At 42.5% G+C, this 24,445-nt stretch overlaps 1 protein-coding gene across 3 annotated transcripts in view; it reads left to right on the plus strand.

Moving 5' to 3' along the window:
• FAF1 (Fas associated factor 1) overlaps nt 1-24,445 on the plus strand; it is a 460,794-nt gene that overhangs the window by 40,999 nt on the left and 395,350 nt on the right. For all 3 annotated transcript variants that reach the window (XM_029618481.1, XM_029618482.1, XM_029618483.1), the window contains one exon: nt 14,941-15,009. In XM_029618481.1, the coding sequence (XP_029474341.1) occupies nt 14,941-15,009 (69 nt within the window). The remainder of the gene's footprint in view (nt 1-14,940; nt 15,010-24,445) is intronic.

Below are 24,445 nucleotides of genomic sequence, written 5' to 3' on the forward strand. Positions count from 1 at the left end.
CCTTCATATTCGAAAGGAAGGAGCTTCCTTATCTTTTCACATCATGAGAATACCCTTTTACCTACCAGGCAAGCCTTATGTATTAGAAGCCTATTACCTTTACCTTCGATTTGAAAAGAAGCGGGGTCATCAAATAGGACCCCTCTCTGGGAGGAAAGAAATGTTTAGTCCAAGAATTTGCCCAAAGAAATATTTAAGCCAATCCCAGAATTTAATTATATCGCATGTCAAGAAAAGATGACCCAGTATCCTTCAATTTCTCTTGATTTTTGACAAATATATGTCTACAAATCTGGCTGTACAACTCTAGAAGAAGATACAATATATATGCCTTCTTTGAGAATTTATATTGCATTTCTCTCAAGCTCATGTTAGTTATTAATATGTTTAAAATTGGTATTCAGTTGGCTATCTGTAAGCCCAATTGATAGTTCTCTTTTCCACTTATCAAGTAGAGAATTCAAAGTCAGGGGTGAGTGAATATTCAACAAGAGCTTATACAACCTAGAAATCCATGTTTTACTGTAAACCTTGATCTGTAAGGATTCCTCTACTCTTGTCACAGAAAGTCTCCTTTTAAGTAATTAGTTTCCAAGCTATGAACGTAGTGTTGAAGTTGTATATGAGCAAAATTATCCTTGGGTGTTTAAATCAAATTCTTGCTGTAACTCTTGAAAAGACATTTGCCCTACCAAAGCTGAGTGATACCTTTTTAGAACTCCACGAACCTGAAACTCTATACCGTATCCCTGGCAGAAAGGATTCATTGCCCTGAATCAGCAAATAAGGAGAAATTTTCAAAGAACGTCCCAATCGTTCACAAAGATTCTGTCAGGTTTTTTTTCTTAATGTTTTCGAGAATATCTTAGTTTGCTCTGTGTGGTATTTTCTTTTCCTAGACATCCCCCCACCCACCCCAGAAGGCCTGCCTAAGCAGTACCAGGACTGTTCATTGACCCTGGGGTGGGACAGGCACTTCTTATTGGAGAATCCTCAGCGCTGCTTTGTGGCCAGCTGCTATGATAGCAGTATCCATCTTTCTTATTTCTAGCTTGTGTGCAGTGCCTTTGAGGTCTGCTTCATGCCAACTGGTCCTGTTGGACTGGAAACTTAATCCTAAGTCTTCTGAGCCCCAGCACCTTGCAGTGGGGCACAGGGCCAGTCTGTCCTGTCTAGTTTATTTGCTATAACATTGATCATAATCTGGATTCCTGCAGTATTCTTTGTTGTAAATCCTAGTAGGCTTTGCTGCAGAGCCAATCTGTAGACACGCATGTATAGTAACCTCCTGAATGGATATCTTAGCTCGCAGGACAAAGTAATTTGTTCAAAGCTACACACAGTGAGCCAGTGGCAGAGGTGGAGATAGTGTTTGAACCAAGAATTCTTCTGCTCTCTAGTTTGATGTTCTTACCACTGAACTGTACTTTCTGTTTTGCCCTCAAGAGTCTTGGCTGCCTTGTCAGTTCATGCTGTCATGCTTGGGCTGTGAACTTAAAAACGGATAAATTCAGTCTAAGGATTGGGAATGATTTGGTGGTTCTTTATTTATTCATATGTATAAGATGCTATGGTAACAAGCAAGCATAAAACCAGGTACAATGTAACAATAAGTCATCATCTGCAGCTGATAAACTAGTCCTGAAGCTTGCTGTTTAACATAAATGTATGTAAGGATGCTAAGCATCCACAAATAACAAGACATACATCCCACGTGCATACCAACATATCAACAATTCTCCTACAAAGATCATCAACACCACTGAGTATGAAAACCCAATCGTTTTTAAGTGGTCTTTAAGTGAAACAGTCAAAAGACTGTAAAAAGGTGTCCAAGCTAGCTTATAATCATTAGATAATTTACAAGGAATAAACAGCGCATCTAATCTTTCTATATGCATTCAGTCAGCCATGACAGTAAACCATGGTGCAAGACAAGGAGGCTCTGGTTGAATCCAAACTCTCAATAATATAGAAAAAAAGCTACTAATAGGGCCTCAAACAAATTTCCAAAAGCCCTTTGAGGAGGATATATTAAATAGAGGAGACTCCAAAAACAAAAAATGACCATCAAAGGAAAGACTGGATCCAGTAACTATGGATAAGAGAGAGAACCTCTTCCCAGAAAGAAAAAAATCTTAGGACATAAGGGAAATTAAAGAATCTCTTTCAATTCTGCATCTGGGACAAGAATCAGGCTTGAGTTATGCCAAATTTACAAGCCTTGGTACTATCAATGTAACTACAATGTAATAATATAACTCCTGAAATTTAGCATCCAGGGAAAGTTTTGTACAGTAGTCAAAGCAAAGATTAATGTCCTTGGAAGATATATTAAGATCAACCGTTTGAGACCAGGAGTGTGCAAGATCAGTCAATAAATCAGGATTCATCTTATATAAACAAAGTTTATACCATCATGATACCTATTGGACTGTTTTCCCATAGATGGTAAGATCACTACCAAACAATCCAAATAAATATCCTTGGATAAGCCCTTTGCAGATGACAAACAATGTTTGGCCTGTGAAAATCCATAGAAATGAGATTTAGAAATCTGGTATTTATCTCACAGTTGTTCAAACAAAAAGAGACATTGATCATCAAAACAATACATAGATATGGCAGGAACAGAGAATGAGGGATATTATATTTGAAATATCCCACCACATAAACCCGGAAGAAGTGATAAATCAGAGGCTTCGGCATGATGTCCCCAAGCAACAGTGTCAAAGCTCATCTGGTAGTTCACTGCCAAGAAGCATGCAGCCAACTAAGGAGAGAGAATGCCGATTTTAGCAGTTATCAAATTAGGGCTACAGAAGACACAAATAATAGTGATTCATTCCCATAGAAAACAGAGGTGGCAAGCATCCTTATAAAACCTAATGTCAGGTAAGTTCAGACCCCCATAGGATGGGATGTATCACTTTAGTATAGCTAATCCCAGCTCTCTTATCCCACATAGGAAGTGGACAATTATGGATTTTAGGTACGCTATATCTTTATTTGGGATCCAACATGGCATCATTTTGCACTCTATATAGTAACTTAGAGAATATTACCATTTTATATAAAGTATATCTACCAAGCAAAGTAAATGGAAGATCCACCCAAGCTTGCAGTTGAGATTGAATTTCTGAAAATAGAGATCTCATGTTTGCAGCATAAAGCAAAGATTTATCCCTAGTAACCTGGATGCCTAAATATTTCAACTTATTTTGCGCCTAGCTGAGAGGAAATTCTCCCTGCTAATTCTAGTGGAGTCATCTAATGCCAAAGCCTTGGACTTGGTAAAATTAATCCTCAACCCTGCAAAACTACCAAACATTATAAAAAGATCCATTATATGGGAGAGGGATACAGGATTGCTAACAATCAAAAGCATGTCATCTGCAAATAAACATATACTATCTCTGAATACTTTAGTTTAAGTGCTAAAGGTTCGACAATTAACAGGTATAATGGTGATAGCAGGTAACCTTGACGAGTGCCACTATGGAAATAAAATAAATGAGATTTCCCCGTTGATTCTTAGCCGAGCCTGAGGGAAGGCATACAATAGACGTATCCACCCCAAAATGCTCCCAGAACATGTATGGCCACTGAACTTTGTCAAATGCCTTTTCAGCATCAAGGCTAATCACCAATCCTGCTCGATTTAAGGGGCAAGGGTTATATAAAGCCTCTAATAATTTATGCACATTCCGTACGCCAAGATGCCTTTTGACAAAGCCAGTTTGATCTTCCGAAATTTAAGGAGGGCAAGACTACACTCAAGTGGTTTGCCAGAATGGAAGCCAACAATTTAACACCAACATTAATCAAATATTTTATTTATTTAAATAGATTTGTTGGCTGTGCGCTCCAAGGTTCTGGGCAGTTTACAATAAAACAAACATAATATACATTGCTGTACACATCTTTTTTTTTTTTTATCACAGATTAAAAGTATAAGATCAATAAATGAATAAGCATAAGTAATGAAGAGACACAAACAGACTAAGATAGGAAATGTAAATGGACATACTAAAACAAGTAAAGAGCATCAATGGAAAAAAATCAGACAAAATAAAATCATAAATAGGTTGATAGGAGTCAAGATTAGTGGAATCCCTTCCTGGTTTAAAAAAGATAGTAATTAAAGAATGATTATCCTCCTGTGCAGAAACTCTCTGGGTAAAACAATTATACATATCTAGCAGAGGTGCCAAAATTTTGGTAAATTTTGTAAATTTTGGAGCCAAAGCCATCTAGTTCAGGTGTCTAGACAATTTCAAGGATTTATTAGCAAATTCAGTTTCACTTATTGGAGCATTTTAAAGATTTTAAATGTGTATCTGAAATAGTCGGCAATATGAGTTGCTGAAAAAATCTTGAACAAACTACTTTAAGATCTGGTGTGGCTGAATAAAGGTCAGAGTAATGTTCCCTTAGGATATTGTCAATTGTTTAGTGGTAGAAACCAATTCCCCCTTTTTATTTTATAAGGTACAAATATATTGCCTAGATTTGATACTATGAACTAGCCTTGCAAGTAACCTGCCCGGGTTATTCCCATGCCGAAACAATTTACTACAAAACCAGTAGACATTTTGAATCACTCTTTATTTATGTATGTATGTATTTATTTATTTATTATATACACCGGTGTTTGATTTTACACATCACATCGGTTTACATTCCAACAAAAAATGCAGGAAATCAAGCGTTCTTTGATGTAAGAGTTGATTTAAAATGTTCCTGACATCTAACATGTGAAACATAGTCTCAACTTGGAAAGTAGTCACATGAGAAAATTTGAGAGCAGTCAGTTCCTACGTTAATTGCAAAATCTCAGCATCAGAAGCCTTACGTTTACTGGTTTCATTAGAAATTCTCACCCCGCATAACTGCTTTCTCAACCTTCCACAAAATATCATCAATAGCAACCTCAGGAGATATATTAATCGCTAAATATTCTTGCCACTTGGCATGCAACAATTCCTTAAAGTTGGAATCAAAATACAAAGAAGGACTGAGTCACCATTTAAAGGGTCTTAGATAATTGGGGACCCAAACTGAGTTGGAATGAAATGGGAGCATGATCTGAAATCGATGCAACCCCAATATCCGCACGTTTAATCACGAGAGACATCCTGTCAACAAAAAATAGTCTATACGGGAATAGCAATTATGTGGCTCAGAATAAAAAGAAAAATCTTGCTCCCCAGGGTGAAGTACCCACCAAATATCCAACAGCTGAAGTTCTTTCATGAGAAAAGAAATATCAGTGGTCTGTGAAGTTTGTCTACCAGGCCTAGTTTGCTTTGCATCCATACTAGAATCTGCAAGTGCATTGAAATCTCCTCCCAGATTAATCAGATGTTCAGGAAATTGAGTGATGCAATCAAATGTGTAAAAATGCCATGATTATATACTTTTGGGGCATAAATATTACAAAGGACAATTTTCTGTTGAAATAGGGTCCCACTAAGTAAAGTATAGCATCCCTCTAGGTCAGCAAATTTCCTGTTCATTTGAAAGGGAAGATCTTTATGAAGTAAAATCTCCACTACCTTTTGCCTCCTAGAATAGGAAGAGAAAAACACCTGGCCCACCCACTGAGATTGCAAATTTTTGTGCTTAATTGGTGTTAAGTGAGCCTCTTGAAAAAATACAATATGCATTTTAGACTTATGAAAAAAGTTCAATAACTTCTTTCGCTTAATCGGTGAATGAATGTCATCTATTTTAAAGAGAATACATTTAATTCACCCATCCCAAACAAACGAGGGCAATTCAAAAATGACGTATCAATAACCAAAATTGTCCAGACATCTCCCAGCATAGATGTCCAGACTGGTACTTTATACCATGGGTGGATATTTTTCATATTGGTACATCTACTATCACTAGCAATAAAGACCAAAATACACCAATACAAATCAGAAACCATTCCACGTTCACTTACCAAGACGTAAGACAAAAACCAAAGTCCAGTTTCTCCAAGGAACTGCATCTTCTTCATCCAGTCTTCTTCCCAAGATGCATCCTAGAGGGCTCAATAATCAGCTGTCATACCTGAATCTCCAAATGAAGAAGTCCAAGCAAAATAAGCAAGAGTTAAACAAGCATAGAGACTGCTAATGATATCAACCACCTTTATGGTCAGAACACACTATCAGAAAAGGTAAAAAGGCAGTCGAAATAAAAATATTAAAAACTAGAAAACAGGAAAAGGCTCTTATCAATGCAGCAGATTTATCTGAAAACTAATTGCATGTGTGCAAAAACCCCCCAAAATAAAACATTGCCAGAGTTACCAAAAGAACCAGAGGTAGCAGGCCCCTGTGGCCTCTCAGGATAAATATATTTGCAAAAAAAACCCCCCAAAAGCAGAATAAAATATCAGTTATCCTGAAGGCAATGAGCCAAGTATATGAAACGGCAGAGGCAAAGTAGAGAAAAAGAGTAAAATTTCCATAAGACCACCACAAAAATAAGCTGACCTAAAGATAAAATATTTAAACTGGCATCTCAGAAAGCATCATCTTCCACTTTTCAAAAAAACAAAAGGCTTCAGAGAGAGTCCAAATATTGTTGGGCCTGTTCCTTATTATATAAAATAAGTGTTTCCAATTGCAAAGACGCGGAGTCTCACAGGATATTGTAATGAAAATTTAACTCCTTTACAATAGCGTTGTGCAGATTGGTGCCATTTTTTTGCCACGCCTCTGAAACTTTAATGGAGAAGTCACCAAATAAAAGCAAAGAATGGCCATCCCATTCCAACTTGCCTTCGCGCTTTCAAAATGCCTGCATCAGTTTGACTTTTGCACACATCTTGAATTTTGTGGACAATCTCCAGCCTATGTCTAGAATCACTATCCTTCTAAACGCCAATCCATTGTACTTTTTCCACAAGAATGGGCTCGGTTTCCAGCGGTAGGCCCAGCACCTCCGGAAGCTATATTTGGAAAAAATTCAGCAACTTGGGTTCTGTGATAGATTCAGCAATGCCAATGACACGGATATTATTCCCTCATGCCCTGTTCTCCTGATCTTCAATTCTGTCTAACAAGGCCGCATTTTCTTTTTTCAACTCCACCATTTGTCCAGTAAGCTGATCAAATGTCCTCTTGCCTTATAATCCTGTTGTCAGGGTCAGATAATTTCATGGCCTGCTTGCCAACTTTTTCGGACAATTCTTCCTTCGTGGATTTAAATTTGCTAAACTGATCCATCAAGGCAGCAAACATTGAGTTTTGATATGTCGCGTACCAGATATTCTTTGAGCTCCAGTAAAGATTGCTTGTTCAGTCACCATCTTGGCGTCAGGAAGGGGCGGCTTCTCCTTTTCTTTTTCTTCAGGAACTCGCCCTGAGGTGTCGACATTCCAAACTGGCACAACACGACCTGCATGAAATCTGCACAAGACCCAAAACTTTCCAAAAAGAAGGTAGGAGATACGAAAAATCAGGGGGCCCTCACAGAGTTCATTTCAATAGCGTCTTCACAGATGGCCAGCATAACCAGAAATCCAATTTAGTAGTTCTGATTCGACATTGGTGGTGTCCTTTTTTTTTTTTTAAATGTCTTAGCGTAAAAGTTATGTTTTTTTTCATTGTGGCCTGTGGATCTCAATGGTTGGCTGATAAGTTTCCTGCAGGGTGGTATAGGTACTTGATAACGTGGGCTGAGTGCTGAACCTAGCAAAGAGCAATCTTGTTCTTTTTAAGTCACTGGAATTTCTAGGAGCTTTTTGATACCAAGGTGACTGAGTTTTCTGACTCTGGAAAGATTTGCAAAAATAGTTTGCAAGCTTTTCTTTCCCAAGGAACCCCCTGCCCCCCCCCCCCCCCGAACCTGTAATTATCTTTAGCTGTGGGGTTCCATGGTGGCCACCTTAGGTTTGGTTCCGTGAGTTAGGACTCGTATATGGCCTTATGTGAACAGACAAGGGGGCCCCTGAAGTCCAGTGGTGGCCAGGGAGACAAATCTGCTGTTTGAAGGGCAGAACAAAATCTGTTGCTCTCTTCAGTGACTCACATCGTGGGAGTGGAAAATGTTTGGATTGATTTCCTCAGCAGAAATATGTTGGATCCTGGGGAAAATTTACGCTTATAGCTTTTCCGGCAGTGTTCAATCTGTGGACAATCTCGCCTGATGCTCCAACAATAGTCAGCCATCATATGTACATCCCATCTACCCTGATACCGTGCCTCCATGACCTTCAAATCTTGGTGGAATCATTCACCTTGCTCCTCACTGACTGCACCAAGGTTTTTGGGAAGTCAGCAAGATGGCTATGCAGAAAACGCACCTTAATGCTCATGTTGCAACGAAGCATTTTGAAGCTCTCCAAGAGTTTCTGGACAATTTTGGTGTAATTCTGTGCTTGTGTATTTCCAAGAAAGTCCTTGACAAGGTTTTTGAATGACAACCAAGTATTCTTTTGGAGTTCTGACATTGTCCTGATGAATGTTCATCTTTAATGAGCTGCCGAATCTGTGGACTGTCAAACACACCGGCCTTTATCTAAGCTAAGATAGCGCACCTTGCGATAAACAGCCTATTACCATAAACACGCCCCTTTTCCTATCACATGCAATATTTAGTGCATTTTGATAAATCCAGGCCTAAGATAGGCTGTAGAGAAAAAAACTTGACGTAATAGAAGAAAAATAACTGCAGTTTTGACATCAGCATGCCTATTTAAGTCTAAAACAGCTGAAAAATCGAACTCAACAGGAATTATGTTAAAAATTGTTCCTCAGTGTTATAATTCTTCCCTTTAAAAGAATTTCCTCTTTTTATATAAAAGTTCTTGCACCTGCATACATGGAAAGTCATATACCTTTATTCAAAGACCTGGATGTGCTTTTGGAAGTCTGCAACTGTTGGCAGAGAGGGTACTTAATTTCAATTCATCGAAGCCTTGATGGCTGGTATTACTGCTGATGACAAGCTTCAAATGCTGCTAATTCAACAGGTCTGCATCCATGTGGCCAATTTATGTGCACACATTTTTTAATGTAATTAACAGCATGACAGACTGATGATACTGCTTAAACTCACATACTTGGAAGGATGATGAGTTCTTTCTGAAGAAAATATAAAAAGGATGGTTACACTGTTTCAATTCAAAACTGTAGTGACATTTCACAGTGAAATGTTTGTAATTTATATATCTTTCTTTGCTTTTCTTTTTTTTTTGTGCTTGATACATTTTTTATTTGAATATAGTTCAAATATTGTTAGAAACAAACTATGTGACTGGCGACTAAAATAAGGGGCCTGGAACGGCTGTCCTTTGAGGAAAGGCTAAGGAAGTTAGGGCTGTTCAGTTTGGAGACGAGACGACTGAAGGGGGAAATGATAGAGGTCTAGAAAAGTTTGAAAGGACTTGAACAAGTTAATATAAATCGGTTATTTATTCTCTCAGGGGGCGCTCCATGAAGTTAGCAAGTAGCTCATTTAAAACAAATTGAAAAAAATTATTTTTCACACAGTGCATAGTTAAGCTCTGGAATTCATTGCCAGAGGATGTGGTTATGATAGTTAGTGTAATTGGGTTTAAAAAAGGTTTGAGTAAGTTCCTAGAGGAAGAATCCATAAACTATTATGGTAATTAATAAGCAGTAGTAACTTGTGATTTATCTAAAGTTTGGGTATTTGCCGGGAACTTGTGTCTTGGATTGGCCACTGTTGGAAGCAGGATACTGGGCTTGATGGATCCTTGGTCTGACCTAGTCTGGCATATCTTATGTTCTTATGTACTCTTTTTGCATAGTTTAGAGTTGTGAATTATGATGCAATTTTGCCACGTAATTGCTGCAGAATCTTGAAAATTGACTCTAACAAATCAGGGACTCTGCCATCTAGTGAGAGAACAAAGGTGTTTGTGGGGGGGGGGGGGGTGGAGGGGCAGAGGAGCAATGTGGACTAATGTTTACGGGACGGGTTTAGCAGGGCGGTCTCGCACAATGAATCATTAAAAATAGGAGAACAGGGCAGTCCCTCCAAAAGAAACGCATTTATTGAATCGAGAGTTGGGTGCCTAGCGACTATATTAGAATTGTAGTTTTTATTTGTATGTTATCCGTAACGAAGGTCCCGTTATGAGACTGAAACGCTGGGTTTTAGATTCATTAACTGTAGTGGTCCCATCATCCTTGTATAGTCCTGAGCGCTTTCCTCTATAGATCTATAATGCTTCCAGTTTGTATTGGTTCTGAAAAGAGAAACTTTTAATCTTTTCTCTTAAGATTTATGCTTGTTGACCTCCACATGAAATCATATATATTTTTTTTATTTTGAAAGTAATAAACTGTATTAGGAAATTCCAGCCTGTGTGTGCGGAGCGCTTACTTGTTCTTCCTACGACTCTGTGTTCTTTCCTTCTTTGGACATTCTTGCCCCACCACGCCCTGTACTGTAAGACGGTTTTGGCTGACTTCCACTGTTCATGTCTTGCGATCCTGCACCCGCTGTAGCTACAATCCCATCCCGAATTGTTACTGTTTCAGTCCAGGTTTGCCTCCTTCCAGTGCCAAGCAAGCCTACGATGAGCATCTGATCAACATCCTTTCCTCCGGTCTCTCTCCTCAAAATGCCACTGCCACTTTCTCTCTGCCCCGGTTTAGGGCCGATGTTCTTTCATTCTAAGGCTTGTAAGATTGATTTTGAGGGTTTTTGTTTCTCCAGGCCACCATTACCTTTTCCACTTTATTCCTCTGTCTCTCTCCCTTAGTCCTGCCACCCTCTCCTGTTTTTCTGAAATCGCAGAGCGAGAGCCTCCTCCTCCAAACTAACTCCCTGTTCCCTTCCCACCCAGCTCCTCTGTTCTGTCTCCCATATCATCCCCTCCATGGCACCTGTCCCACTGCCGTCATCAGCACACCCCTCCCAGGAACCTTGCTAATCATCGTCTCGTCCTCTTTCTCCCCTTTACATCCAAACTGTTTGACTATGCACTTTATCTCTTTTTGCACCTCGATCCTCTCCAGTCTGGATTTCAAGTGCTGCTCTTGCCATCCTCCAGGTCTTTACTCGATCCTTATCCTTTCCACTCTATTGTTCGCCATTCTTTTCTGATCTCTCTTATTGCACGGTCAGGTTTTCCCCTGGTGGGTCTTCCTTCACCACTATCTCACTATCAATTGCTGTGCCTCAGAGCTGTGTCCCAGGATCTCTTCTTTCTCCTCTTGCTTTCCCTTGGTAATATGATCTCCGCCTATGTTGATGACTCCCATATCTACCTCTCGGTACCAAAGTGCTCACTACGAATTCAGCCTGCTTGCCTGACAGTGCTGCCTGACTGGCCCACAATCACCTTCCCCACAAATCCACTTCTCTGCTTTCCCTCTTTTTTTTTTTTCTGTCCTATGAATAACACTATTATCCTCTCATTTCCACCTGCCCACAGCCTTGGTCATCAACTCCTTTTTCCTTCTCTGTACTCATTCAGAATACTGCTGAAATGTGTAATTCCTTTTTCTACACCATTCCTTCCTTTTGAATATTCTACCAAAACCCTTATGCATCCTTCATCACCTGTCTATTCAAAACTGAGCTGCACAACTTAACTTCCACGTTACATACAAGCACAAAATCCCTCTTTTCAAGTCACTCCATTGCCACCCCAACTGCTTTTACACACATTTCAAGCTTCTTGCATTCACTCTGCAGCTCGTCACTACCTCTCCTCGTGTCTCTCTCTACGTCCATCTTCCTGAACTCTACTTATTAGGGAAATTGCTCTAGTCTGTGCTCTTTTTCTCCATCATCATTTACAGCTCCAAATGTCTGGAACAACCTTCCTGAGTTCGTACACCATGCTCCCTCTCTGGCCATATTTCAGTTCCTGGCTGGAACAGTCTTCCTGAGTTGATGCATTATGTGCTGTCTAGTTATATTCAAATCCCACCTGTTTGAGGCCATTTTAAAATCTTAAAACTGGTTCTCCTTGGTCATGGCTGTCTTGATTTAACCATTTACTATAGGAACAGTGTTTCTTTTATGTGACTTTTCTTGAATCTTGACTAGATTGTAAACTCTGTGGAGAAGGGACTGTCCTATGTGTTTATACAGCGCTGCATATGTCCTGTATAAATAAGCAGAGCTGTACATACAGTTATGTGATTTAAATAATAGTTGTTGGGAAGTCACGTGATGGAGTGAGAGGGAGAGGACGTGTTCTCTGTTCCATGACCCTGTTCCCAAAGAAACAACACATTTTAGCAGTGTTTTGGATAATCGTAGAGAAGGAGCGAGAGGAGTCAGAGGACTCCACGGTTACGAGCTGATGGGACCGGGATCATGACCGTGTTATCCACAGAAACAGAGAAAGGAGAATGGGGGAAAGACTAGGAGCTCTGCCTTGGCCATGTTGAGCTTAAGGTGGTGGCGGGAAATCCAGGCCGAGATCGGGGATTGGATTTCTGATTTACAAAGGTAGATCTGGGAGTCCTCAGCATAAAAATGGTACCGAAAGCCTGGAGTGGAAATCGGAGCAGCAAGGGAGTTAGTATATAGTGAGAAGAGAAGAAGGCTCAAGAGGGAGCCCTGAGGCACAACCAGTGCGACGGGAGAGGTAAGAAGAGAAGCAAGACAGGACAGAGTCCTGAAATCCAAGCGAGGACAGAGTATCAAGGAGTAAGTGGTGATCAACAGTGTCAAAAGCAGCAGAATGGTCAAGGAGGATAAGGACAGAATAAAGACCTTTGGCTTTAGCCATAAACAGGTCTTTGGAAACTTTGGCAAGGGCTGTTTCAGTTGAATGTAGAGGGTGAAAACCAGACTGGAATGGATTAAGAATGGCTTGAGAGTGTCTTGAGATGTAAGAAAGTCAAGATTGCGGTGGTGAGCAAACACGTTCAAGTAGTTTGGAGGTAAAAGGGAGCAGGGACAATAATTGATAGGACAGGAAGGATCCAGTGAGGGTTTTTTAAGCAGTGGTATGATTTCAGCACGTTTGAAGGCAGCAGGAACAGTAGCAATGGAGAGTGATAGATAGAAGGGGTGACTACAGTGGAGATGGAGCTGAGGAATTGGGTGGAGACAGGGTCAGAGGAAAAAGTAAGTGAGTTTGTAAAAAGTAACTTGAGTTGCTAGGATTAAAATCCATAGATGTAAAATGCCCAGCATCTTAACAGTTGCTTCTTGTTACATAAGATCCAGTTGACGCACACTGTGACCAGTCGCTGAGCAGTTTGACTTTCCCTAGGCTTCGTGAGTTTGCTTTTGTTATTTATTTTTATTTATTTATTTAGGGCTTTTTTATACCGACACTCATGATACCAATCATATCGTATCGGTTTACAATAAACATCTGTGCAATAACATTAACATCAACGTGAACAATAGGCGAAGAGAGAAAAAGTGAATGAAAGTTACAATAAAACAGGGGCACTAGAACTGGGAGGAGGAAAAGCCAAAGTCATGGCTAACATAGAAATAAATAATATCTAATCATATACTTAGGACTATAATAATCACTTGTACTCAGGACTGAATATTATCAAATGTGTACTTAGTCTACAGCCCTAAGTATAGGAGACTATCAAATGTTCCTGACTAAAATAGTATTAGTTCATAAAACTTAGGACTGATTAATATAACGTCAGAAGCCATGTCAGGGATGGGGGGTGTCGACTGGCGGACCAAGGTGAGTTGTATCAGTTGGGGAGGTCATAGATCAGGGAAGGCGTGTAGAAATAGCCAAGTCTTGAGTTTCTTTCTGAATGTCTGCGTGCAAGGTTCTTGTCTAAGGTCTTGGGGGCATGTTGTTCCAGATGATTGGTGCTGCTGTCGAGAAGGCTCGATCTTTGGTGGATGAGAGGTGTGGTTATTTGGCTGGGGGGGTGTGTAGCGTGCCCTTGTATGCTTCTCTGATGGGTCTGGATGAGAAGTGTAGCATGAGTGGGTAGTGTAGATCGATGGGTGTTTTGTTGTAGATAGCTTTATGGATGATGGTGAGACACTTGTGTAGAATTCTGAAGTTTACTGGGAGCCAATGTAGGTTTTTCAAGATAGGTGAGATGTGGTCTCTTCTATTGGAGTTTGTTAAAAATCTGGCGGCCGAATTTTGTAGCATCTGAAGCGGTTTGGTGGAGGAAGCAGGAAGGCCTAGCAGAATGGAATTGCAGTAATCTAATTTGGAGAATATAATAGCCTGGAGTACCGATCTGAAGTCTTGAAAATACAGTAGTGGTTTGAGTCTTTCTAATACCTGAAGTTTGAAGAAGCAGTCTTTGGTTGTGTTGGTGATGAACTTTTTTAGATTTAGCTGGTTATCAATTATAACTCAGAGGTCTCTTGCTTGGTTGACCAGGGTGTTGGTGTGACTTGAGTGTAGGCTATCTTTGTGGTTGAGAGATATTAGGAGCATTTCTGTCTTGGACGTGTTGAGCACAAGGTTTAAGGTGGTAAGGAGGTCGATGATTACTTGGAGGCAGTTGTCCCAGAATTTCAGTGTTTTTGTGAGGGATTCGGTTATAGGGATCAGGATTTGGACCTCGTCGGCGTAGAGATAGTGTTATGAGACACACCTGCTCAGTTTTTCTAGACGTCTAGAAAAATGAAATTAGAAAAAAGTGAAATCTGTAGAATTAAGTGCTGGCCTTGTCTTTGCACCTGCTGGATAGATAAAAGTTCATTTTGCATTTCTTGAGACCCACAAAGATTGCTTTTTATCCTCTGTCACCTTCTGTCTACATTCTGTGCTGCTTTTCACTTCCTTGGTGCCTCTCCTGCCCAATGAGCTTTGTACAATGAACCTAACTTTTTTATTTTCAGAACTAAAATATTGCTAAAAGACTGAAATCAGGAAGAGGCCAGAGAGAGCATGGTGCTGGTATCCCTTCCACGTTAAGATTTTTTTTTTTCCTTCCTAGATGAGCTGCGTGAATGCACAAAGACTTTGAAAGTTAATCAGAACTGTATTTTGCTTTTCAGGCATGTACTGGTATTGAAAATATCGATGAAGCTATTACGTTGCTCGAACAGAACAATTGGGATTTAGTGGTAAGTGTGTGAACCAGATTCTTCCTTTTTCCCCCTCCTGACGTCCGTCTGTCTGTTCATCCGTCCATCCCATAGATCCATGGACTGTACAGCAGCCCAGCCCTTTAATTTTTCCTTTCCATTCATTTCAGTGGCACTTTCACATAAAGTTTGCAAGATGTGAGATCTCTTAAACATTGTTTTTGCTTTATAAACTTATGATGTGTATTCCCTGAGCTATCAGAGAACCACATTCAGTGGTTTTAACTGGGAATATAACAATTGTTTTTTCTTTTTCCTGCTGTGAGAGATGGTGGAGCTCTGCAAGTTTTGTTGTAGGTATTTAAGAACCAGTGCTAATTCAGATTAGCACCTTGATTCATTAATCATGTACTAAAAATCACAAACTGTCCTGTTATGAAGGCGAGGCCCTCGGTTATATGGAAATGAATTGTAAGATGGTTTATCAGTCATGTCAGGCTGCAGAACAACTTTTTTTTTTTTTTTTTTTTTGACCCATTGCTTTATTCCTGTTTTTTTCCAGCTCAATCAGACTTGGGACTGTGAGCATGAGCCTTGATTTGCAGCTACCCCGGGCATTTTATCCCTATCTTTCTGATTCTTTCCTTCCCTCTATGCTGGCCATCACAACACCACTTTTCTTCAAGGGTCATGCAACCAAATACCCTTCAAAGCATGCAGTTGTGATCCCAGTCCCCAAGTCTGGCCACTAGGTGTCGCTGTTAAGCGATGACTGAGGTTTCCCTCTCCTCTCCTCCCCCGGGGGCTGTGAACGCTGCCTCCGCAGCATCCCCTGCCAGCCTGAGGAATGGAGTCCTGGTCTGGGAATAGAACGTCTGTGAGCCGCCGCACCAAACCGCGGACAGATTCTTTTGCACTGAAAAGTACCGGTCTCTGAGAATCAGGAAACGAGATGTTTAGTGTGCAGCGGTTACAGTTTGTTTTTGATTGTTTTATTTGGTTAAAGTAGGACTGTAGCCACAGCAATAATGTAATGCTTCTGAAGCAAGTGATTTCATATGTGCCTCCGATATTCTTTGGCTGTGCCACCCTTAGGTCAAATGAGTTTGACCGACATTGTAAAACATATCACTGCGGCTCAGTGACAGGCTCCCTCTCCCTGAAACAGTGGTAAAGCTGAGGCTTTTTGGGGCCGGCTTTATTATGCAAGGCTTCTTTTTATGTTTACCCCTTGGGCACAAAGTGAGATCGCTATAGATAAGAGGATTCTTACTCTTTGCTCAACTGTAAAATCCTCTACAAAGAATGTACAGGTTTCTCAGGCCTGCCACAACCAGTGAATTTACTAATAATATACTTTTCTTTTTTTTTAACATTGACAGTTTTCTCCTGCTCCTTGGAAACTTTACCCTGAATTTATAATCTGACTCTTTCCCCCCTCCTCAGACTCCTGGGCTGGATGGGCGGGCGAGCGGGCATGCACCAGAGCTCCCGCTGGAGCCCTGCGGTCATGAGTCCTAAATCCAGTCACGAGTCCAGTCATTGTCCAATGGACCATGGCTTCCCGTCCCTCCACGGAGGCTGTGAACGCAGTATCTCCAGCCTCCATTGACCTGGGACCTTCCACGTGGCAGTGCCAAACGTGGTCTCCCACTGGAATTAATTTTGTATCTGTAGCAGATGAATAATCCTTGGAACCTCGTGTTCTTAAAAACTTTTATTTTTATTGGAAGAAAATGAGGGGTCCTAGATAATGCGGCCTTTAAATGTACTTAGAGATTGTGATTTTTCTTTTTCCAAAAATTGTCTGTGTATGATGAAAGCAGTGTGCTCAGGCGAAAGAAGGAGAGACGCAGCAAGGTAAAACTCCAAATACTGCAAAGCTGCCAAAAATTCCTTTCTGTAGTTGATACTTTTGTAATTTTCATTAATGAAGGTGCTCGAGGACACGCGTGAGCAAATGTTTTGTATATTTGTTAGTACGAAGGTATAATAGGTTCAGGACTTGTAACGAAAAGGCTAGTGTGGCGGTGGCCATCTCCTCCAATTCTGAAGAGCCACAGACGGGTCCAGTTCTCGGGATATCCACAGTGAATTTGCATGAGATACATTGGATGCAAATATCCATCATGCATATTCATTATGTCTAGCCTGAAAACCAGACCTGTTTGTGGCTCTTGAAGGCCAGAATTGGCCACCCCGGGTTAGTGCTTCCTTAGCAAGATGGCAGGTGCCTGGTTAAGTTTTGCCTCTGAATGAATATACAGAAAGCACACGTTATAATGTGTACTCATGCACGGGGTCTGCAAAAAAGTCCACAGAGATGGCTGAAAAGCTGAGATGTTTCCATCTAGATTTCTTTTTGTCTAGCGCATAGCTAGTCTTGCGACTGAACACAATCACCCACCTACAGAAACCTAATGTCAAACTTGAGTGGAGCCGCTGCATCAGTAAATAGCAGGGGAAAGCTTGCAGCCTAATTCACAGGCTAGTGGAAATGCCTTGCTCCCTGTTTTGGGAGGCTGGAAAGCAGTGTTGGGTTTATTTGCTCTGTTTGCAGTGCCTGCTGGAAGGAGGAGCTGTTCTTAAAATAGCGCAGCTAGCAGACTTTTAGGTTCCTGTCTGCAGGCTCTGTGAGCATTACAGGCCCGTACATGTCGTGTAGAAAGGCTCGGGTCGGTGCCATCAGTTGCTAATTCAGCATTGCACCTGATAACCAAGGCTTTAGGTGTTCATAACTGCTACACATTTCTGTGTTCAGTTATTTTTGAGTTTGCAGATACACAAGATTGGTGTTTATGAAGGATTTCTCCATCGGCCGGTCAGTTGATAGGAACTTCTGCTGCTTTTCCAGATGAAAATGGAGTGGAGGGTCCAAGTTTGAAAATTGCCCCCTGAGTACCAGATGGCAGATTCAAGTTTTATTTGCCTTGCTGTCCCGTTTAGCGCTTCCTCCATTGAGGACTTCCTTACATTCTTCTAAGCAATCTTTCGAAAGGGTCTGATTTAGACATTTTGTGGTGGAGCCAATTATTGGGGAGGGGCTGTTGCAGTTCTGTCTTTTCTGCATATCGGCTGTGGGCGAGGTTTGAGGCCGCCCCGGAGAGCATCACATGACTGGTTCCTGTGATTTCATGACTCGGAGGCTGCTGTGTTGCCCTCAGCCTGGAATTAGTTAAGGTTTTAAGTACCTTGCACAGTATAAACTTTTGTTTTGTTTTTTTTTTGCAGGAGTTTTATGGCAATGATCATTGCGTCGTCAAGTTCCCAATGGAGTGGAGTGTTTTACTCTCACCCGCGGATCGCTTCTCGTGACTCCCCTCGGTTAACGTCTCGGCTACGAGCCGAGGGTGGTCCCTTCTTTAAGAACCATTTGGGTTATTAAACTGTTTGGATCTTGGCTGAGGCAGGAGGATTAAGCTTTCTGTTTTTTAAAAAGCGAAAAAAACCCAAACCCCTGTCTTTCCTTTAAATAAGCATCCGTCCTTTCAAAGAAAGGGATTTGTAGTAAGTAATAAAAGTAGCGGCACAGCCTTAATTGCTATTTTTTCAGCAAGTTGCAAAATTTTTTTAAAATTTTAAAGGAATTGTCTCTGTTAGATTTTTATATGATTTGTCATAATTTGAGTAGCAAGACTTAGTCATGGTATGTGCAGAGCAGGCCCGTCTGGAGCCACTAACCTGGAGGGGAGGCTTGTTTTTAAAACATTTATTTATTGCGTTTTTAATAATAAACAAAGGATCAGCGCAGGGGGCAGGGAGGGGAGACGGAGGCTTATACGGATGGAGGGGAGTTTTAACATTTCGGGTGCTTTATGAGAGGACTTGCAGTGGAGAACTGCATCTTGCCTCCGGTCTCCTGCACCTGCCTGCCGAACGTTAAACACATTTAGCCACTGGGATTGCAAATACTGAGCAACTTACTCTTTTGGAAAAAATGCGTCCCTCCTCATATTTTCTTTAGGGGACCTTCTGACAGTGCGCTCTTATTGTATTAGGAAAGGCCGAATGAGAGACGACCTGTGGCACTCAGTTCCTGATTATCCAGTTATTGATTTATCTGATTTATATTCCATCTTTCCGTGGATTACATTCAGGTACTGCAGGCATTTCTCTGTCCCCAGAGGGCTCACAATCTAGGCTGCACCGGAGGCAAAGGAGGGGGTCCCAAGGAGCGACAGTGGGGATTTGAACCCTGGTTCTCGGTTGCTGCTTTAACCACTAGGCTGCTCCTCCAGTCGAGTGGAGCCGAACCAGGCAGGCCAGCTGTTCATGGAAGCAGGGCTGCGTTTTCAGCACCTGTAGCCTAGTGCTCGGCGCAGTGGGTTGTGAACAAAGTCAGCCAGAGTTAACATCCCGCTGCCGCTCCTTGTGACCTCACCCCGCACTGTGAGCCCTCTGGGGACAGGGAAATACCTGCAGTACCTGAATGTAATCTGAAAGAGCAGAATATAAACTAAAATGAAATGAAATGAGCCCCCTCCTCTGTTTTCTGTGGCAACCTGAGGGCAGATTCTGCTTAGAAAATTCAGTGCCTTGTAGTCTGAGACGTTTTGCAGAAATGTTCTTTGGGATTTGGTGGTTTTCTCCCGTTGCTTTGGGCTGCTGGCTGCATTGGGAGCAGCCTGTGCTGGGGCAGTTGGTGCCATGATCCTTCCTTCACAGCTCTCTGGGGTTTTCCCCCTTTCCACCCTTCTGGCCCCGTGGTGTCAGTGACACGGATCACGGCTCCCCTAGACGCTGGAGCCTTTGTCGCTTGAGATGATGCCTCCGCCTTCCCCTCTCAGGCTACGGAGCCATTGGGCTGGCCCTGTTCTGTGGTCCAGCTGCTTTACATATTCATCAATGTGTACACAAAGTACATTTTTAATTGAAAATCAAAGTCTTTTATATTTTCATATTTTTCTGATTTCCCCCTCCAGTCTCTGCTTCCCTTTCTTACTTTTTCTTTGTCTTGTAAACATCATTCCCATCCCCTTCAGTCTCTCTTCTCTCCCTGTGGTTTCTTTTGCTGTTCCTATTCCTTGTCAGCTGTGATCTTTCTCTTCCTCTCCTGGTAACACTCGGGACACCCATCCCCTGCTCTCAATTTCCTCCTCTCCCAGCCCCCACTATAGCCATGGCCTCCCCCTCTGCTCTGCTTCCTCTTTGCTGTTGCTTCCACCATGGGGCTTTGCTTTGTGTAAAGAGCCCCGTGGAGGGAGGGCAGACAGCAGTGAGCAGAAGCGTCGGGGAGGAAGGGAGGCCTGCGCTAGTGACCTTGCCAAAGGGTAGAAGGTGGTGGCTGTTGGGAAGATGGGGGTGGGAGCCTTGGAGGTGGAGGGGTTGGGGGCAAGAGGCAGGTAGTTGCAGTATCCGTGATGAGCATGGCAGGAGGACAGGCAGCTTGTTGTAATTCATAAGCAATAGGAGCCTTTTTGGCAAACTGGGGGTCTTGCTTGTAGTTTAGTTATGATGTAACATACTGAATGATGGTAGATAAAGAGCAAATGGTCCATCCATTCTGCTCAGCAAGTTTTAGGATAATAGCCTTCTGTTAAGGGTAGAAGCAGCTGCCGCTCCGTGCAGGCCATCCCCAAGCCTTGTGTTAAGGGTAGAAGCAGCTGCCGCTCCGTGCAGGCCGACCCCAAGCCTTGTGTTAAGGGTAGAAGCAGCTGCCGCTCCCTGCAGGCCGTCCCCAAGCCTTGTGTTAAGGGTAGAAGCAGCTGCCGCTCCCTGCAGGCCGTCCCCAAGCCTTGTGTTAAGGGTAGAAGCAGCTGCCGCTCCCTGCAGGCCGTCCCCAAGCCTTGTGTTAAGGGTAGAAGCAGCTGCCGCTCCCTGCAGGCCGTCCCCAAGCCTTGTGTTAAGGGTAGAAGCAGCTGCCGCTCCCTGCAGGCCGTCCCCAAGCCTTGTGTTAAGGGTAGAAGCAGCTGCCGCTCCCTGCAGGCCGTCCCCAAGCCTTGTGTTAAGGGTAGAAGCAGCTGCCGCTCCGTGCAGGCCGTCCCCAAGCCTTGTGTTAAGGGTAGAAGCAGCTGCCGCTCCGTGCAGGCCACCCTCAAGCAGCAATGTAGACTGTAGGTGCAATAGAAAAGGTTCCCTATGTCTTCATTTCCGTTCTCTAGCCAGCAGGGATCCTCTGTGTTTGTCCCATAGGGGTAATGGAGTTCATGTAATGGTTATGTTTTGTTGCTGCATATAAATTAGAGCGGCTTCCATGATGCGCCCATAAAATGGACTGTGCCATCCAGCCTTTTCTTTTCCTTGATACAGGAGTTTTCTCCGTTTAATTCTGAGGTAAAGAAGCCAGCCTGTCGCAGAACCTCCTATACTGGGGCGTTCTCTGTAATGGTGGGAAGTGATTCGGTTTGGTTTAGATATGGGCTCTCTGTCATAGAGGTGGTTTTAGAGCTTATGCTGTGCCCCAGAAAATCCACTTAAATGCCAACGATTATCTTTCTGTTTGCGATGAGAGTAAAAAATAAAAAAGTTCCAGTGGTTAATATCCCTCTGGAAGCCTGATAGCTTTTATTGTTTCTTTTTTACTCCTAACTTGCACAGTGCTGCCTGGCAGTAACAGGACACCAGTTAGCCAACAGAAAGAAGGGCAGAATGACCAAGTAACGTAAGGTTTATTAACAGCTCTTTAGTTTAGGTTCTGGAAATATTTGATCTCACAATTCTAGTATTAAAAATCAAATCGAAGCAGCCCTATTGGGCCCCCTCTTCTGTCATTCTCTTTCCATGACCGTAGACTCCTGTGGTACTGAACTTCAGTACAGGACCCGTTCCCTCCTCCATTGGTGTGACCTGGGTTTTCACTTTCAAAGTATTTACATTTTCGAATAATAGGACGACTAGGGGGCATTCCATGAAGTTAGCAAGTAGCACATTTAAGAGTAATCGGAGAAAATTCTTTTTCACTCAACGCACAATAAAGCTCTGGAATTTGTTGCCAGAGGCTGTGGTTAGTGCAGTTAGTGTAGCTGGGTTCAAAAAAGGTTTGGATAAGTTCTTGGAAGAGAAGTCCATTAATGGCTATTAATCAAGTTTACTTAGGGAATAGCCACTGCTATTAATTGCATCAGTAGCATGGGATCTTCTTGGTGTTTGGGTAATTGCCAGGTTCTTGTGGCCTGGTTTGGCCTCTGTTGGAAACAGGATGCTGGGCTTGATGGACCCTTGGTCTGACCCAGCATGGCAATTTCTTATGTTCTGGAGCCTCCTGGCCTCCATGTGAGAGACAGGTCTGCTACCATTTGATCAGAATTGGGACAGAAAAAAAACTGAGCAAATATTTCTCTGAAAGCCTACCAAAAGTGTGATCTGTCTGGCCCTCGGCAGAAGGAATGCATCAGGAGCCGCTATTACCACGGGCTCAAAGGCGATGTTCTATGCGAACCTGGAAGGAGCTCCGGTTTACTCTTAACCACAACTTCAACATGGCCGTTCCTCTTACCCACTCAGCTACAAATCAGTGGGATTTTATATCTGCTCACATTCCAGTTAGGCTTCTTTTTTTGGTAAATCAAGATCTTTTTGCTGCAGCGCTGTATTGAAACTGATCAGGATGTTCCTGTACCTAATCTGCCTCTGGCTGGCGTCCCATCTCTCCCCCCCCCCCCCCCCCCCTTGTGCAGCCAAAATGTGAAGCTCTCAATCTGACCTCGGGACTCGGTGGAGAGACTCTCTAAGGGCCTGAAGGTAGGAAAGAATGGAGGAGCTCTGTGTCTGTCTCTTGTCTGTCCGTGACCTTGTATCACGGGCAAATCCCAGAGCGGTCACAGCCTTCTACCTTCAAGGCTTAAAGCACCAAACTGTGGCAGTCTCGCATCCTGATTCTGAAGGAGATTGTTCTTGTGATTCTGCTGTTTGGACCAAAGAAACCTGCAGTTCATGGTAAATGGAGGATGTGGGTGCAGGAGGCACATGGAGACGAAGGCAAAGTCCCAGCAGTGGGGTTGCTGCAGCCTGACTGCTGGGACAATGCGGCAAAGCCAAATAGAGGGTGTCCATTGTACCGTAACAGAGGCATGCTGTCGAGGACTGAGAGACTGCGGTGAGCACAAGAATGCCACTCCTGCACCCCTACTCTTAGTGGGCGTCCCCTTCTTATACGTGTCTTCATCCCTTCTGGTATGTACATTTTTGAAAATGTATCATCTGTTGGGGAAATGAGCATTTCATTTCCTAGAGCCTCTGCAAAATTGCTAATAAAACTAGTGAATAGAATTGGGCACAGGACCGAGCCTTGGGATACCTCACTGGTCACTGTCTTCACCAGTGTGGACCCATTTTCCATCCCCTCTGGGTCTTTTATTTATTTATTTTTTTGCTCAACCAGTTTCTCACTCAATTTATAACAGTTTGACGTACTCTCACACTGTCTGGCTTGCAACAATGTCATAAGCCTAACTGAAGTCCAGCTAGGTAACATCTACTACACTGCCCTGATCCACCACGTCTATCACCTCTGTAAGGAATTATGTTCTAAATTTCGAATTTCTGTTTCTATTTTAGGCTTATATACATCACCTTCTTATAAAGTTAGAATTGTTTTTAAACTGATAATTCCTGGACAGTATTGTATCACAAACCAATTACATCATTTAGAAAACTATGAACCGAATCATTACGGCACCTGTGTAAATTAATATATCTCAGCATCCTTATTTTATGTGCCCTATTGTAAACCGTTGTGACGGATCCTTCTTAACGACGGCATAGAAAAGATTTAAATAAATAAATAAATCTGTATTACAAGATTTAAATGATGATAAAGATTAAATTATAAAAAAAACCCAAACCCCATAAAGGAGACATGACCTGAGATGGTGGCTTCATGCTCTCATTGTGCATGGAATTGGAGACATATTTACGAAAGTAAGCTGTAAGAGAAACTCTGGAGGTGCTAATTGCTTTGTTGCAGTACTTAATATAGAAAAATTAGAGTCCAGGATGGCCGCCGCATAGGTTGGACACTCACAACCTTGCTCCGTGGAGATTTCTTTAGTCTTTGCCTGAAATCTTCTATTTTCTTGCCATGCCTCACACACAGAGGAAGGCAAAAGTGAGAATTTCCTCTACATTGACGCCGATTCTAGAAAGACAGCTGCGAATCGACTCGTTGTTAGCAAGACCCATGATACATTTGCCAGAGGGAGGAGCCGCGGGGGGCACTCGACGGAGAGCAGACGCCGAGACCCCAGGCCGAGGAAACATCTCTCAGCCCCGGCGCACCGATTACCCCGGAGCCACCGTCGAGAATTTTCAGCCTGCCCGGAGAGGTGATGGCAGAATGGCTGGAAGAGAAGGAGGTCTCAGTAAAAACAACTACCTTGAGAAATGATATGGAGCCCGTGAGTCTTCATTTCGGAGAGCCTGGCCACTCTAGACTCCAAGGGTATGGAGACCGAGGAACATCGTCGGAGTGGAGGAGAATGGGACCCTGATGGCACAGGGAGAAGCGAACCTGAGGTACATATTTTTTGTAATTTAC

This window comes from Rhinatrema bivittatum, chromosome 10, assembly GCF_901001135.1.
Source record: "Rhinatrema bivittatum chromosome 10, aRhiBiv1.1, whole genome shotgun sequence".
NCBI lineage: Eukaryota > Metazoa > Chordata > Amphibia > Gymnophiona > Rhinatrematidae > Rhinatrema > Rhinatrema bivittatum.